Below are 18,923 nucleotides of genomic sequence, written 5' to 3' on the forward strand. Positions count from 1 at the left end.
ACATACTCCCTAAAGTTTTCACTAATACACATGACTTAAAACTGGAACTGAACATGAAGCAAACATGATCACACAATTTCACAAAATGTCATGTGTCTAAATCTAAAATTTATCCCAAAATATGAGTCCACTGTAAAATTTGCAGATTTTACCAATTTTTAAATCACATTTTATGGTTGAGTTTTGGTTAATCAACAATACAATATTATTTGTCATAACCCATACACATGTACAACTGACCTTCTTCCAGCCCATTGTCTTGGCCATCCCTCACCTTGAAAACAAAAAAGAAAATAATTTCATTGGTTCATGACGCTTTATCAAGTTTCAGTGTCACCCCTCCCAAGAGGATGACAACTGGGAAAAATACTACCCACTGTCGTGGTAACTGCCAAGCTCTCTACTGAGAAGTTGTATTGCTACCAATTGTACAACTCATACTGTGCAAGGAGTTTGAAAACTAGCTGTTTTTGAGTTTACGATGTACACATTCATTTTACACACTTTCACTTCTATAATGACACCATTTTATACATTGAATCAAATGCATATATGTACTGGCTCATTTGATAGTGCTACAAAAAGGTTCACCTAAGACCGTATTACCCTTGAGAGAAGCATACAACTTATATTCTATCAGGGTAGAATGTGAAACTCATTTCGGTCATCTCCTCCTTAACCCACTTCCCTGATTCCACCCACCATCGTCCCTCACACGGATTTGGAAAGAGAACTTTGACAATGGGCCATTTTCAGGATTATTAGCCATTTTCTAAAATCAGAATGGGCCATGGCCATTGTATCAACAGTACTTCAAAATTTTAATGGGCCATTTTTTATTCTACCGTGCAAAATGGCCTTCCCCAATCCCTGCCCTCATCCACCACGCACATGAAACAACACATGCTGGTATAGGTATGTGGTTGTGATACTTAACATCATAGTACAATTATGACTATCAATACCGTCCAGTTCAGATTAATCAATTTAAATGTAAATGACAATTTTAAGCAATGAACTGTACCCACTAATTCTTTCAGTGATGCAGTGTCCCAAACACACTGTGAATCTACTCAAACAATATCACTTGTCAAACTTATCGATCAGTATTATCAAAGCTAGTGACAGATACTATATATCATAAGTTGTTCACTTGTCCCAAGGAGTCCCTGGGCTCATGTAAACAAACCTCGAGGGTACATTTCTAAAAGCAGCATAAAACCAAACTCACTCACTCTGGTTGTTGTCCAAGGACAAAGAAAGCACACATTCTCATCCTGCTGACTTAGACACAGATCCTTTGCCTCAGTTGTTACAATAAGTACAAGGATGTACATCTTGATTTGTACTCTTTTTGTCATTCAGTAATTCTATTCAGGCATGTTATTCATATGCAGATACAGACAATGACAGTATAGGTAAATCACTGTTAACTGGAAAACTGTTTTCCTTACCACTCTGACATTACTGAAGGTTGACTTCCTCCCTGCCAGCAACAGGCAACACTTCCTTGATCTGTCATGTGGAAAACAGTATCAGTCATGTGTCATATGGCCATCAGTGTAACACTTTAATATTCAACAGTAATAACATAATCTTATATATCCCACACGAAACTGAATAATATCTCATATGATGCTAAATAACATCTTTTATGAAACTGTAGAACATGAAACTGTACATCATATGAAACTAGACAGCTCACATGGAATCGAATAATTTGTCTTAAAAAAACACCCAAACTGATATCTCATACAAAACTAAAAGATACTGCATATGAAACTGCATAATATCTTGTGTGAAACATATAATCACACCACATAAGAAAAAGGTGAAGCCTTTTCAAAATCAAAATTTTAAGAACAAATTAGAACATCCAAGAAATAAACAGCAAACTTACTCTAGATGACTGAAATAGGATTGGATTTTCTTGATACAGGTTCCATGTCTGAAAATGAAATGGTAAAAGAACTTCCATCTTTGGTCATCTCATGAATGGAAAATGCAATGAATATAAAACCAGGAAAACAAAAAACATTACAACGCTTTTGTACGTTTGTAATGGGTTTCAGTGGGTATTCAGGATGCCATGGGAAAAAGCAATCATGTTACTATGACTGTCATTTGTCCAGGTATGGGATTTATGATAATCTTGGCGCTAAGATTGCTTTGTACAAAGACACCATGGACTAGAAATCATGAAAGTTGCAATTGAACCTGAGTACGTAGTAGTGCCACACCAAGCTGTGCTGACCCATGTATAGGGGGATGATGAGTCCCCATCCCTAGCCACTACCACCCACCTCAGTAGTGCCACACCCAGTTGTGCTGACCCATGTATGGGGGATGGTGAGTCCCCCTCTTCCTCTCCAGGGATTCCCAGCTGGGTCCACTGTTTTTCCTCTGCTTCATCCACCAGTTTTGCGATGGTCTCCGGACGCAGCTGCGTCACAGCACTCTCCATCGGGAACATGGTGTCTCTGGAAGTAGAATGCACATTGAAACAAAAGATGCACCCTAAAATTCTGCATAGCGTTTTTCTATAAAAATCACTAACCATCATGATTTTACAAAGGTAACATGGATTCCTAAGTGGTGGTTACAATAATATTACTTCATCTTCACCATGGTTTTACTTGGTCCCCATCAAACCATCCAGCTTTCAAAATAGCTCCTGGCCCTCTAGCCAAACACTAGTTGATTGTAAATCGGGCCAGTAATATATTCTTAAATCTACACCAATTGGCAAGCTAAAAATCTAAAAATAATTTCTACTTTGTTCAATGCACATAAATATGACGAATAGGTGTTAAAAGTCTGTTTGCAAAAGTTTCCTGAGATTTATTATCTGTCACACTTGGATCACTACATAAAACAAAATGATAACAGCATTGCGCAAAAGAGGTTAGGAACCACCATAATACAAACATTACACCAGTCCTTACCGATGTGTATTTTGATACTGATATTTCTGCAGGGCAAGTGAAGCATGATGTGGGCAAGTGACAGTTTTACTGAACTAGCTTTGCCAGTGACTTTTCCAAATTAATTCATACAGTGAACTATGCTGGATATTCTCCTTTCGTCAGAATCAGGAGTTGTTTGACTGTATGTCATTGTGCCTCATGTCATGGGATGTTGCTCAACCTGTTATTAACACGCTGTCATGATATAACAGTAATAGTGCTGACCACAGCATTAACAACTCAAACATCGTCACATTACAATTATGTTAATTCGACTTCACCCTGAGTAGATCTTTATTGACCTTAATAAGTCACATTGCAGAGAAACCACACAGTGCCACTTTACAAGTGTTGATTACTGACAATATCTCAAGTAATGGGTAGACTTAATAGATCAGTTGTCGACAGCACTGTCAACATGACTCGGTTGTAATGAAATCTATGATCCCAAGCAATCCACTTGAAAAACAACAGTATCATTTCTGCGTCCACACTTTCCCAACTCTGCTTCCTGGTCCTACAACATCTACTTCTGTGGCTAAACAGAGCATGATGCTCACTTCTATTAACAGTGTTAGGATGTAACTTGTAACACAGTGCAAAGAAGTCATGCAAGTCAAATGTTATAACATACATGTTACAACCTTAAGAAAATATTTGATAAAACAAATTTTAAAGCTAAATCAGGTTTACTCACATGAGCAATAATGTCCCTTATTCCATGCCAGCTTTCACACCGGCTCCAATCAAAACTGACATTTCACTGTATATTCATTAATATCAACACTGTATGTAACCCATTAACCAGTAACAACAGGCCCATAGAAGACATAAACAATGTAATGACCATGGCCGGTTGTGCCGTTATACATCGTATCCCAGCATTTGTATACAGTAACAGCAGCAGCAGCCTGCCTCAGTGTGAGATGTGCTAGCGTACTGTTAACAGCTTGTGGATAACCTGTGTCTGACACGCAGCCTAGATTTTAACCCTGCTCTACATGTTAACCTTGTTTGAATGAGACATGGTAGTTATGTTGTGTAATTCTTGTTGTCAGACAACTGTTTATCTCTGTATCACCATTTTTAAAGTTAATGAAGTGTTTACTTGACTGTTATCAGGATGTATCCTTTGGAGAAACAGCCTTTATTTGTTTTAACACCATTCTGTTGGTCAAGTTTGACACAGATATAAAGCCATGTGATAGCACCTGATTTGCTGTATGATTGCTTTACAACATATCATGATGGTTATATACAAAACAATGATCAGGTATAGTAAGAGTGTCATGCAAAACGAATCTATACTGATACAATGTGATCGGATTTCATTTCTGTTTTGCGCTATTCCTGAAATATGCTGCCACTTTCTACAAAAACATGGAAATTGGAATAACATTTTCCCCAATTCATGTGATAACAAATTACACTTAGTATGGTTTAACAGACATTTCACTATAGGATCATTGAAAAAGAAAAGGTTTTTCATATCTAGGGAAATCTTATTGCTCTGAGTACTGACTCAATATATGATAAAATAGCTCTGAATTTAAGAGATAAAATATGTGAATAAAATCCTAATATTTTAAACAAAATAATATTTTCACTCAAACTGAGCAGTAAGATAGAAAATACAAGACAAATCACTGTCATCCAGAAACACAACATACATTCATTACATGTTGTACACACACTTTCCACATAGAGTGAGTGAGTGAGTTTAGTTTTACGCCACACTCAGCAATATTCCAGCTATATGGCGGTGGTCTGTACATAATCAAGTCTAGACCAGACAATCCTGTGAACAACAACATGAGCATCGATCTCATCGATGAGCATTGGGAACCAATGACATGTGTCAACCAAGTCAGCGAGCCTGACCGCCTGATCCCGTTCGTCGCCTCTTACGACAAGCACAGTCATCTTTTAAGGCAAGCATGGGTTGCTGAAGGCCTATTCTACCCCGGGACCCTTTACACATACAGAGATAAGATAAAATAAGACTTCATTACTTAAATTCGAACTGTATCGTTGACGAGCATCAAAATATTTACATGAACAAAGCCCAGAAAGCCACTTTCATGGCCACGGGTAAATTGCATGTAGAAAATAGAAGATTATCATTGGATCTGATTATCCTGTTTCTGTAACAATTCTTCATTTTGGCAATTTTATAATATAAAAATTGAACTGAAACAAAAAAATGTCTAAATAATCAGGCAGGAATAAACTGGACATTATGATATGGTCATCTGTAAATGTAGAATAACAACAATGAGAGCCATGAATCCACTTCTACAAATTCTGGTTACCCTGGTAACATGCTAGTCAGTATGACTGAAATGGGTTTCCATAGCAGCACATGAACAAGTTCAATAGATACTAATGTTATAACGTAGGTAAATATCACTGTAGGGAGCTAGGAAAGCATTTCTGTTCACAAGGGTGTACAACTGTCCTCTCTATGACATGCCAGTTTTGAAAGAATGACTATTTTAGACTCCAGCAATATCACCAAGGGGAACACTGTGAATGTGATTCACACACTGTAATCATGAGGGAATCAAACCAGGGTCTTTGGCGTGACTGACAAATCACAGTCTGATCATCCAATTCGTGTGAAAGCCTCCTATGACCACTAAATGTTACAAGCACCTGTTATAAGCCAGTTTTCACACAGAATTTCAAAACCAATATTCTAAGAAAAATGAAGGAAAATATGACAAGCAATTCTAAAAGTAACCCTAATAAAAATAACAAAAACACAACTTCTCGGCACTGTTAGGATTAATGTAAAATTCAAAATGGCATAAAGCCTAGACAGACATCAAGGTTTAAGACCAGTAGACCTAACTAAATCTCTAGCCATCCAGATGCCATGAACATCAAAGAAAGAGAATACTTTGGAAAGTATCTTCATACTTTTAAAACAAACTTGTAAAAACAGATGTAAGCAATCTATATTACGAACACCCACACTTTAGAGGTTACTTAGCAGACACAATCTTCCCTTCATCCAGCTTTTTCAAGGCTTTTTAGTCTTTTTCCCAGACTTTTCAAGGCAAAAATAGATTTTCCAGGCTTTTTAAGGCTAAGTGCCGAAATTCCTGGCTTTTTCAAGATTGCACCAGCCCTAGTAACCCAGACTCAAATAGGTATTGTCATATATCCACATGAAGCATCCATGGATTTCACATGAAGCACAGATAACAATTACTTTAAAATGGCCTTGTCAATGCTGTCATCATTATATTCACAGATGATAAAACAATATGATTCACTGGTGTCTACAACATTATCTTCATAGATACAATCAGTTTAATAACTGTGTAACAGATCACTTCCAGGTGCAAGGTTCAGGATGTCACTCTCCCAAATTAATTACAATGGATACTGTCTAAACTGGCACTCATTGGGACTGAAAAAAATAGTCCAGTTTAGACAATGTGCCAGGCTGTAGAGCTGATGATACGTGTACAAGTCACAGACAGGACTGAGATTTTACGCTGGTGCTGACAACATGCCGGATTGGACAGATGTTGGTTTCGACAACTTCCACTGTAATATCCCATTTGATCAAGCGATTTATAACATATCTGAACTGCTTTCATACAAAACATCAAAGCACCGCGTAATATCAGATCGAAGGAGAAGATGGCTGGGTTCAACCGTTCATGGGGGTATGAGTGCCATCCTGAACTGGAATCACCACTCTAGCATGTCGTCAGGCTCTTATTTGCCAGCACACAAAGTCATCCATCTATTCTTTGCGAGAGGTATAAAAAAAAAAAGCAAGTAATCAGGATGACCTGTTGTGAGACTTCCATTTTAATGGAAGCTGCAGCCTTTGAGTGGGTTAGATGGCTGACTTACTAGAACATGTTCTTCACTGAAAAAGTGTACTCCCAGAAAAATGTTTTCCATTAAACCTTTTCACATATGACAATGTGTGTCTACATATCCTCAAACTAAGGTATATCTCAAAATATTACATTTTGTAACAATAAAACATGACTCAATGGTATTTTCATATCAGATAATTATTATAGCATAACTTCCTGCCATCCCTGATTAGGTAAGATGAGTCATTAAGCATCATGTAAGAATATTTTTCTGATGCATCTTATCATAATGAGATGCAATGATTAATAATACCTGGATTAAATATTTGGATCTACCATGAACATTAGCAACAGACAGATAACATTTTAAAACCTTTGATATCTTTTTGCATGCCCAAACAGGGCTCAATTTAAGAGATGTTTACCTACTTGCACCAGGTGCAACCGAAGACAAAAACCCAGTTGCAACAGCCAAATTCCAGCTGCACTGCTTTCATTGCAATATGTAGATGCAATTATTTAGATATTTTATTCAGAAGTTTACCCACTAAACAAGAGTCATCAGAAGATGACATGTCCCCTCCACCCCCCACATATTTGAAAGGACAAATCATCTGAGAGTTACTTGATGTTTTCTTAGACTAAGTTTGAATCATTTCCATGGAAATCATGAAAAATATAAAGGTCTTACATCTGTAAACAGCATAAGGCACCACTTCAAAATCTGTCTCATATATCTGTCAAGATCTTTTGAAAGAAATGAAATGGTCTTTGAGTTGTGCTCCGGGAAACAAAGCCCATTCCACCATTTTGAGACTAAGTCTGAATCGTTTTCATGGAACCCGTGAAACATAAACGAGAAAATAATAAATCACAAAAACCTGTACATAGCAAAAGGCACCACTTCAGGTTCTGACTGATAGATCTACCAAGTTTTGCAGAAAGAAATTGAACCTTTTTTGAGTTCTGCTCCGGAAACAAAACACACCTCTCACTTTTCAGACTATGTCCGAAATGTTTCCATGGAAAACGAGAATATCATAAATCACAAAAACCTGTAAATAACAAAAGGCACCACTTTAGGTTCTGATTGATATATCTACCAAATTTTGTAGACAAGTATTGAACGGTTTTTGAGTTCTGCTCCGGAAACAAAGCTCATCCCTCCATTTTGAGACTAAGATCGAAACGTTTCCAGGGATACCAAGAAAATAATAAATCACAAAATCCTGTAAATTGCAAAAGGCACCACTTTAGGTTCTGGTTGATATATCTACCAAGTTTTGCTGAAAAATATTGAATGGGTTTTGAGTTCTGCTCCGGTAATGAAGCCCATCCCACCATTTGACTAACACCAAAACGTTCCATGGAAAAACAAAAAAAAATAAAAATGCCAAAAATCTGTCAATAGCTAAAGGCACAACCATAGGTTCAGATTACTATATCTATCAATTTTGGTCTAAACATATTGAACAGTGTTTGAGTTATGCTCCGGAAACAAAATGATTATGGATGGCCAGGTCGACAGACAGACGAGGCGTCTATTATATTTAAAAATTAACTTGCACCAGGTGCAAGTCAGACAAAGAAATGGGTTGCACTTTGTAATATTGAACTGCACCAGTGTAAGTAACAAAGCACTAAATCAAGCCCAAATGTATGGGGTTCTTTTTATAACAAAATATGAATTAACCACTACAAAACAAAATTACGGTTGATTCCTTAAATATTAACTGAACACTCCAGTGTCTGTCCACTGACCATGCTGACACTAGTCTAGGTAGGAAGAGAATTTATTTTTTCGCTTACTCCAATAAGACATGTGTTAATGTCTGAGAACGCCTTCACAGGCAGCTGAGTGGTTCAGTAACTAGAACTTTCAAATTATCTGTTCTGTGAGTAGGCTCCTAAATATATGTGAGGAATTCAAACTAGACTGTTTATACAAAAGACATCTACCAAATGTAGCAAGTATATGGTTGTGGATATTTTGTACATCCTGTTATTTCTCAGAGGCATTGCCTCTGCACTTTAAAGGAAGAACCATCAAATATATTTGTGTTCTGTGGGGGATTTCATTTATACAAATCAAAGTATCTGAACCAAAGTTTAGAAAGGTAAAGGAAAAATCATTTTAGAGAGCATCACAAACAAAAATCTGCATATAACACAGTTAATTTACCTGCAGTATATACGCTTTGGGGTTTCTTTTGAAATGGTTACCAAGAGCTAATATTTCCGCAAGATGACATCCTTGAATATTGCCAAACACACTATTTTCAGTGACTGTTTACTCACCATTGTCACGGTTGTAACGTGTGCCGTGTGCATCACCTGGATGTCAGCGTACACTAAATATCATTCGGAATCATTCAGGTGCGAACCTTTTCGAGATAGAGGTTCAAAGGTATGTGTGAATGTCCACTTTCGTGATTTGTTAGTCTGTGTTCTGATTGGTCAGTCTCAGGTTACCTGATGCGACCTCCCATAAGGTCTTGTTAGACTCAGTAGTGGAGTGTAACAAAAAGTAAGTTTACAAAGACTGCCTACCATGGTATTTCTTGCACAGCACAAAAAAGCTGTGTAAAACCATATTTACTCACTCAAACTTAGAATGGGTGGCTGAAATATATTTATGGTGCCAATGATGCTATTTTCTATGGAGAAGTCTTCAGACCATGATACAAACAGGTGTACATGGTGTAATAGGTGTTATATCAGAGAATAATCTCATACTAATGATACTATTGACAGTGGGGTCACTGCAATGTTTTAGTATAGAGAGAACACCCTTTCCTGCATGATCATAATTGTTACCCTGGGCCTAGAGTTTCAAAGCTCTCTAAGTGCTAAGGTAGTCATAAGTGCCATACATTAATATTAACTTACGACTATCTTAGCACTAAGAGAGCTTAAAAAGCTAGGGTCTGGATACTGAATTAATTATGAATATAATATCCACGGAACAAACAGAACGCCAATTTCATTTTCGATAAACCAGCCAACTCTGACACCTTAACACTCTTAACCACCTTTTCCAAAAACACTTGCACAACATACATGTCCTTCCATTTAGATTATATTTGGTAGGATTAAATGTACTAATATAAGAACGTCTTAAAATTGTCACTTCAAATCTGTCCATATACATTTGTCAATGTGAAACATATATTACACAAATAGGTACACAAAATGGAGGATTTCAAAAACCCCATCGCCCCAATGCTCCGAACAAGTCAGTTTTCACTTCGGGCAATCAGATGATGTCATCTTACTTGTCCGTGGGCTACTAGATAATTTCAGTTTATGGTTTAAAACTGCAAATAAACTTGGATTTCATTTCATATCTGCCCAAAATGTAGCTAATAAATTTCACAATGATAATAAAGTAGAGTTATCTTTTTTTGCCATTTACCACTTCTCAATAAATAGTCACTAAACATTAACATCAACATAACATGATATTTTTTATTTCTCACCCATAGGAGGTACTGCAGTGTAATATTTGTATGGCAATATTATACTAGCGTAATACCGCTAGACGCATGACATCATTATGCTTCACAGTTATGACGTCACAATACTAATGAAGCTGTGGCAGTGGTACGAGACCTTGCTTGACTCGTGGAAAACAGAGACTCATCACACTGTAGGCAATTTTGCCACAGTTTCTATCAAATTATGATGAAAAGCAATAAACAGAATAGTAAACTTGCTTCCGCAAAATACCTTTTTCAATAAACTTAGTATCAAACTCACTTTTGCTCATTTGATACCAAATCATTAACTCGTTTAATAAAAATGGTATTACAAAGAAGGTCGTTTAGTATCCTCTATGAACTCCTGATATAAGCTGAAATAGGATCAACATGCTGTCATATCTGACTGAAGTGTGTATTACTACTTTAGTTTGTGGACATGTGATGAAGTGTGTCAAGGTAAACAGTATGTCATTACGGACAGGATGAAGATAGTGAATTTGGCCGTACAAAGTGCATCAACAAGGCCAGACGCACATGCATTACTTCGTGTGAATTACACACGGTGATACTGGCGGGAAAACAGTCAGTGAGTTTAGTCTGACGTCGATTTTCATCAATATTCCAGCAATATCAAACAAACTGAAAACACATAGAAATGTTAATGATGTCGACAATGTCAGTCACCTCAGTGACAGTCTTTCTCCAGAATTTACATCCTAGGCCACTTCAGATTTCCTTCCCACGAAAAACTGACACAATGTGATCAGCTAGACTACTGTAAAGGGCTGTCAACTCACTCATTCACACCTCTGCTACCCAATCAGATTATATTGCACCATGATTTACAGCCCAGGCAACAGAGCAACAGCTGGTGGTCATCACTATAAGCGACCCATCAAGAGTTCACACTAATATTCAGTATTTAAATTGGACTTTTTTCAACAAATATTCAATTGTTATATGCTGAGCAGAATACCTCCTAGGATCTTGCCATTATATGCTACAAACACCTTTCACCGACCTGACTCCCCTGACAACTGGGAAACAGTTGGTGGTCATCTACAATGGACAAGCTATCTGGATCCAGGAGCCTAAATACAATACCCCTCTTTAGTCAGCATGTAAGACCTCTTGCTGACCTTCATCACATACAGCAGTCTGTTCTTGTAACTATTGTGAATTACGCCCCAAACATGGCTCTTAGCATTGTTTAGTTCATAGTGTTAGAACAGACATAAGACTTGAAGCACTTCACATTGCATAATAAACAGTCCACTCTTTGTATGAGTGAGTTTAGTTTTACGCCATGTTCAGCAATATTCCAGCTATATGACATTGGTCTGTAAATAATTAAGTCTGCACTAGACAATCCATTCATCAACAGTATTAACATCGATCTTCGCAACTGGGAACTGAAGACATGTTAACCAAGTCAGGAAGCCAGACCACCCGATCCCGTTAGTCGTCTCTCACAACAGGCATGGTCTCCTTTTGTGGCAAGCATGAGTTGCTGAAGACCTATTCTATCCCTTTCTTTGTATGTCCATCACCAAATATGTGTTTTGATACATTAACATACTCAAAATAATAGGTTTCCCTGCAAAATGCTTGGCATATTTTGTAGGACTACGTAACTCATGGGTCGTACATTCTTTTCTTCATCCTCGTCTATTAGAAAAAAATTATAACATGCTCAAAAAATTATCAGAAACTGTCCATTTTTAATGCCATTCCTCAAATATTTGTATCCCTTGAAGCTGACATATTAAACTGAGGACCCTCATTTGATACCTGCTGACCAACTAACCGCTATAACAAATGACATGTGTTTGGAATACATCCCTAGTTATGATATGCCAACCACCCGTGAAGGTCCCGGGGTAGAATAGGCCTTCAGCAACCCATGCTTGCCATAAAAGGCAACTGTGCTTGTCGTAAGAGGCGACTAAAGGGATCGGGTCAGGCTCGCTGACTTGGTTGACACATGTCATCGGTTCCCAATTGTGTAGATCGATGCCCATGTTGTTGGTCACTGGATTGTCTCACTGATATGCCAGCCATCCAGTGAGAGAAGTTAAGAATATCTGGGATACTTGCAGTTTGCGATTAGTAATTTTGAAAACAAAAGAAAAAACATGTCTCATGAACCATGATTGTGAAGACTTATCCATTATAATTCCAAATATTTTGGTGAAACATAGCAACATTCTCAGATTACTCACAGACAATGGTTAAGGATAATGCATCGTCACAACAAATGGCCCTTCACTTTCTCCCATAAAGTGACCACTGACCAGTAATTTAAGTGACCAGACAGTCGAAAAAGGTCAAGGACACAGGTCAAGGTTAATCTGGATTAGTACACACACAGCCTTGCTGATAACAGAATTTATAGTACTGTTTCCATGGAGTCAATGCCCAGCTGAAAATAGACTCCACAGTTACATAATGTTAACCTCTTACAAGGCGAGGAGCCATGTGACGTGACCTCATCTTTCACTTGTGAAGGAAGACATGACTTACATTGTATGATCCTACCTTGAACAGTCTTTTCATTACCCTCAGAGATGAGACAAAGTTCAACTACGGTATGTAATGAAAAGGCAGACAGATAACACAAAATGTCTTGTACTCCAGCTGTTTATTCAGCAAGTCCATTTACTTATGTCTTATTATAATGCTATACATTAGAATTCAGAAATCATGAAACATTACTTTCACAATGATCGATGAGTAATAACTTACAGAATGAAATCAATCTAAAGTAATAAAGCCTCATCACTGGGACATCACTTTTCAAGCAGACAAAAGTTATGTCTATATTGTATATAGAAATTGCTTCAATCTATTTCGTAAAGTAAACATGTACAGTATTACCAAGATATTTATCTGCAAACATCCCTAACATACTTCGTCATCAAATCTAAACGAAATCCAGAAAAACTGATACAGAACAATGGTCAAACATGTTAAATGTTTCAAAGAGATAACTTTACTAACAACATGATTTGCCAAATGCCTCAAAGGACATTGAAAGTAAAAACATCAAATGGGGTCTGTAACATCTGCCAACACTCTCTACACACCTTTGCAATATTTATAAACCTGACGTCACTCTATCACGAGAAATATTTCTTGTGATATCCCGATGCCTGTTGATGATGGGACATTACTTAATATTGTGCTTCTGCCCAAGGATATTACTTCAGTATCGTCCTTCTGCCTCCGAACTCTGAATTATTAGTTGTTTTGAAGATTGATATGACATTTTCTTGCCATCTCTGAATATGATTGTAAAATATGACATTATTGACAATTTCCAACATGCATAGTACTGACACTGGGTTTCAAAAATTCATCCCTACAGCTACTAGCTTGGCAGTTTTATCCACCAGGCAATGAAACATCGCTGTGAACATGGTGAAGAATGAGATTGTTTCTTGGTATGAACTGTGTGTTCTTCGCAAAATGGGTTGTGAGGGCAGCACACTTGCAGGGCATGGGTAGCGCATGTGGAACACATGTACTCTGTGTGCAACTGCAAGGTGAAGCATTGGCTGCCAGGCTCATCCCAGCTGATTTTCATCAGTGAATACCAAGTTTTTAAATTAAATCTAAAGTGTATATCTTGAGTCGGTTTATAAGTTGGATAAAGCATGACCCCTGGGCATTATGAAGAAATAAGGCCGTTTTCCCTCAGGAATGCCCTCAAGCATTTCCCCTGGAAAACAGCCTTGCTTCTTTGTAAAGCCTGCGGGTCATGTTTATCCTATACATATTTCCTACTCAATTCTGAGGATCTTGAGTAAATGTGAGAGTAAGGGTTTACCCTGCTTTTTGTACATTTCTAGGAGTATCATATCTGGTGATGCCAGAAATTGGCTTTACATATCACATTGTATAATTGCATATCCAAACGCATGTCGACAAAATCATATTTATCAACAATGACCTCATGACAGAATGCGTGACGACAACATGGCAATGGTTATCAATCCTCATCACCTGACCTGAAACATTCTCCAAAACTCCACTGATAACACCACTAGCGTGCAAGAAAATATGGCTGATAACATATCACTTTCTCCTACGTTACTATCACAAGTCACATGATTAGTCACCCATATGAAACCTAACATGCTTATCATTTACCACTCACTCTAGTAAAGTGAAAAAAAGAAGTGTCCTTTAAGTTCAAATTCTTTTGAGTAGTATATCAATACGATTAACACATACATTATATACTTGATACAGACTTAACAAGACTTCTCAATTTTCATCAAGCTCGTAGTGTCCAAGACACATGATATTAAAACTCACACTGACAAACCCTACTGATCATGAGTGGGTGAGTAAGTTAAATTTTATGCCACTTTTAGCAATAATTAGTGGTGTACTGATTGACTGAAATAATCACAGATTGGTCCCAGTGACCATATGACTAAGCAGTCAACCATATATTCTCAACTGAATACAAACGATTTTGGAACTACTGTGTCAGTCTTTGAAACACTTGATGATGGAACATATCCTGGATGTTATCAAGGTCTGAAAATGTTTTTATTTCTTAGAAAACTCACTTCACTAACTGAAAAGTCATGGTTGAATATTTCTTGAAGATTCCATGACGTCTATGTTCTTCATATATTAGTCATTATTGTAAAGGAGCAAGTTGCATCATGTTATACATATCTGCAATAACACCCTGCGTAGGAGCATCTGAAAAATGACACCAACCATTTTTGTTCCAGAGAGTGTTCGTTGGTAATGAAGCAATCATCAATTGTGAGATTTCAAGCATTTCCCAACAATTCTCATTGTATCTCAATCACTGCAGGGATCACCAGAAATGTGCTTTTTGCTTTGTACACATATAGGGTATCAGCATGACAAGTGAACGCATTAACGACTAGGCTATCCCACCGCTCCTCATAATAAAGAACACTTACCTGTTCCAATGTTTACATTCCATTAAATGCTGCGCACAGAGAGAATCCAACTAAGAATTTCCCCAAACTGGGACAAAACAAAATCTCTTCCCTTCCTTCTATATTTCAATTCTTGTCTTAAGTCCTACAGTGATGATGATATCAACTTTTCATTTTCATCACAGACACCTGAACCACAGTAGGACACACGTTGAACCTGTGATGGTTAATGAAAAACACCCTCTGTATCCAACGTTGCATACACATCCTCTACCATGACTGCATCCTCTTTGGACAATTCACAAACAAACCGAAAAAACACTCAACACCAATACAACATCACAATACTATAAAAATCCCAAATGTTCCATGACACATCCTGTCAGCATTGATATTGCATTGTTAATACCAATATGAAAACACGCTGACATAGACACTAACATTGTCGATCAGAACATGGTGCTTGACAGAATTATTCTCAAAACAAAGACCGCCATTATCCAAAATTTAATAAAATTCAGCAACTCTCCTCAATAGAGGGTGTCAGCTGTTTCTCAAATAAAGAACAATAATAACTATGGTATCCATGGTAAACAAAAAAAAGTATATTGATTGTGAAATATGTTTCACCAGCATGAAAGTGTGACATTTAGAATGATCAGGATACCATTAAACATGTTAAATGCAACTTTTGATTGTGGTATGTGTGATGCATCATGTATATACAGAAATAAGAACTGAACAAGCCACACTATGCTGCATGGCAGGTAAAATATTACTGAATATGATTAAGGCAAAGTGTCACAAATAAATGTTTACAATACTTTGGCCTATGTTATACATATTGGGGCATGGGGCTCGTTTCAAGTAACTAGCAGACTTGATTACTGTAACTCTGTAGTGTTTGGATCTGGGGTAATCTCTCACTTAAGAGAGTTCAGAACAAGGCATCTTGTATTGTCATCCGCTCCAGAAGGGATTGTCATATTACGTCAATTCTCAGAGATCTACACCTTTTTGCCCCGACAGACATATGAACAAGTAGTATTATCTAAATCTGGCTATGTGGAAATAGTTTCGAAAACATTGTTTCCATCATTGCTGTGACTTGTCATTTGATGTTCTTGTACACACACCATCACAGCAAGCAATGCCAAAAGTAAAATCAAAGATTCTCCACACAAAAAGTTTCAAAACATCTTTCAACATACACACAAAATTTATTAAGACCTCTTTCAACATACACACAGAGTTTTAAGCTGTTTTTTTCAACATACACAAAGTTTTTAGACCTTTTTAAACCTGTTGCTACATACACACACCATTTTAAGACGTTTTCAACATACACACGGTTCTAAGACCTCTTTCAACATACACACAAAGTTTTAAGACTTCTTTCAACATACATTAAAATTTTAAGACATCTTTCAACAGGCTGAAATCATAATAGATATCTGACAACAACATATTTCCTCCATGTTGTGACCCATACTCTAATATCAGCAAATGTCTGATGTTTTGGATTAGCTTTAAAAGCAGGTATGACTTCTGTCAGCATGTCTAATATCAGTGCAGAGTTTATTCGAAGCAATGTTAAATGTTCTTTTCAGAGATGATGTTCTTGCAAATGGTGCTGAGATCTTAGAAACATTTCCATGATAAGGACATGGCATGTTTGGATGTACTAAATCAGATACACAGGCTGAACTGTGATTACTTATCATTCTACACATTGTACTAAGGATAAGGATTAGTGATGTTTTATCAAAGTTCTCTGTAATTACAACTAGGTCCACATGTTTTTTTTATTAAACACATTGTATGGCATCTGTGTAGTTGTATGTTGACATTCTCATGATCATAAATCAGAAATATCATTTTTAGAAAGGCATATTTTATTGAATGACTGAAGAAAATCATTCAACAAAACTTCCGGAATTCTTAACCATGTTAACTGTCCCCATCCAAACTGCTACTTCAGTATATATGCTTCACTGGATTGTACATTTCAACATCAATTCTGTTGTTATCATTGTCTGTGGCCGATAGAAGCAGTTGGAGCACATGTTTGTATCAATGAATAGATATAATAGTCAGGTTCATATTAATGACTGACTGTCATAAATGCGGATTCTTGTGAATGCAAATATATTTATCTCGCCCGAAAATATAAGGCACTAAGGCAACGAAAGTCAAAGTCAAGTCATTCCTAACACACACATTTATAACAAAACATACAACATGCAACTGAGATGTATCTGTCTGCCGAATACCTAAGCATTACTCAAGCATTACTTTGTAAGTTTCAGATGGAGAAAAGTTAGTGTCAAAACAGAAATATCCTGAAAATCTTCTCTCCGTACTTTGCTGATACCAGAGATAATTCGGACTTGTAGGAGAAGTTGTACACTAAATCATATTTTAGTCAATGATTTGATTTTCTTAGACAATGCATTCTTACTTACGGAAAAGAGCAAAGGCTGTATTAGGACCTCTACACGCTTCACATCTATATGCATCTGGGCCTTCATAAAATTACGAATGACAGTTTCATAAAGAAACGGTTATAAAAAAACACAGCACAGCTCTGAGAGACTTGAACTTTCCCACTCCGCCATTTTGAATTTGTCACATGATTTTAGATAGGTGAGAGAGCTCCTTACTCGGGTAGGGTGCCAGGAGCTCTGAGTGCAGTCTCCGTTGATGCGTGTTGTGCTCACGCTCACGAGTGAGTTTGGGTTTATGCCGCCCTAACCTTATATGTTCTTCACACGTATATTGAATGACCATTGAAATAACGATGAAGTGTGCACTCCCACTTTCTCTTGAATGTGCATCTTCCCCCAACCCCTTTCTCAAAAAGCTGAATCCGCCCCCTGCAAGACGTGCGTGCTCAAGATAATAATACCCCCTCCAAATGTGAGAATCCCAGACTATTGTCGAGTAGGTAATTCATAAAGGAAACACACCACACGCCCTATCCGATAAGGCTATATCATTTAACCGGATGTATAATTATTTATGAGTTTAAGCACTTGTATATTGCAACACTACACTCTTTCTAATCCTAGCAAACTTGCAGTACAGCGTGCTTTGTCGTACAGCGACCTCTGACAAACGGAGACCTGGAAATCGTAGAAATCTCAAAACGAGGCTCTGCCGCTAGAAATGTTTGACGGTATGGTACGGAACTGATATTTAAATCAACCTCACTGTACGTTACAGAACTACGCTGAATTCGCGCAAAAAGCACATAACAGGCTTAACCAATGAGCCAGTGAATACCTTGTGAATGATTTTACGACCACATCAAGCAGGTGCAGTCTGTGATTCCTAGACCTGGACATAAAGCATAGAAAGACGGCGTTACCACAATTTAAAATTAAAATTCATTTGTAAATGCCATTTTCTCATGAAACAATGAATTAGAATTCAGTTTAACCAAAGCTGTTTGTGGTGTAGATTTTCACTTTCGCGCGAGCAAATTCGGATCGACTGAAAAGTAAGTCGTCTGAATTGGCTAGTGAGACTTCCGTTTCGTTATGCAATCTTTTCAACATTATGATGTTTACAGAAATATGGGGGAACAATTTGATGATAGATGATATAACATTGACAGATTCTATTACATTTTTCAATACATTACATAGTAATGATCTTTCAATGAGTCAACAGTCAATTTGCCCACTCAGATCTACGTGTTTA

The 18,923-nt window shown here is 37.2% G+C and overlaps 1 protein-coding gene across 1 annotated transcript in view; it reads right to left on the reverse strand.

Annotated features, from left to right (window-relative positions):
* LOC137265370 (uncharacterized) overlaps nt 1-17,845 on the reverse strand; it is a 48,988-nt gene extending 31,143 nt beyond the window's left edge. Inside the window, exons 1-5 of the mRNA XM_067800759.1 lie at nt 17,684-17,845; nt 2,304-2,480; nt 1,901-1,948; nt 1,455-1,515; nt 241-274 (exon numbers count right to left, since the gene is read on the reverse strand). Coding sequence (XP_067656860.1) covers nt 241-274; nt 1,455-1,515; nt 1,901-1,948; nt 2,304-2,473 — 313 coding nt within the window. The 5' untranslated portion in view covers nt 2,474-2,480; nt 17,684-17,845. The remainder of the gene's footprint in view (nt 1-240; nt 275-1,454; nt 1,516-1,900; nt 1,949-2,303; nt 2,481-17,683) is intronic.
* Between the last annotated feature and the right edge of the window lie 1,078 nt (nt 17,846-18,923).

Source organism: Haliotis asinina, chromosome 15, assembly GCF_037392515.1.
Source record: "Haliotis asinina isolate JCU_RB_2024 chromosome 15, JCU_Hal_asi_v2, whole genome shotgun sequence".
Lineage (NCBI taxonomy): Eukaryota > Metazoa > Mollusca > Gastropoda > Lepetellida > Haliotidae > Haliotis > Haliotis asinina.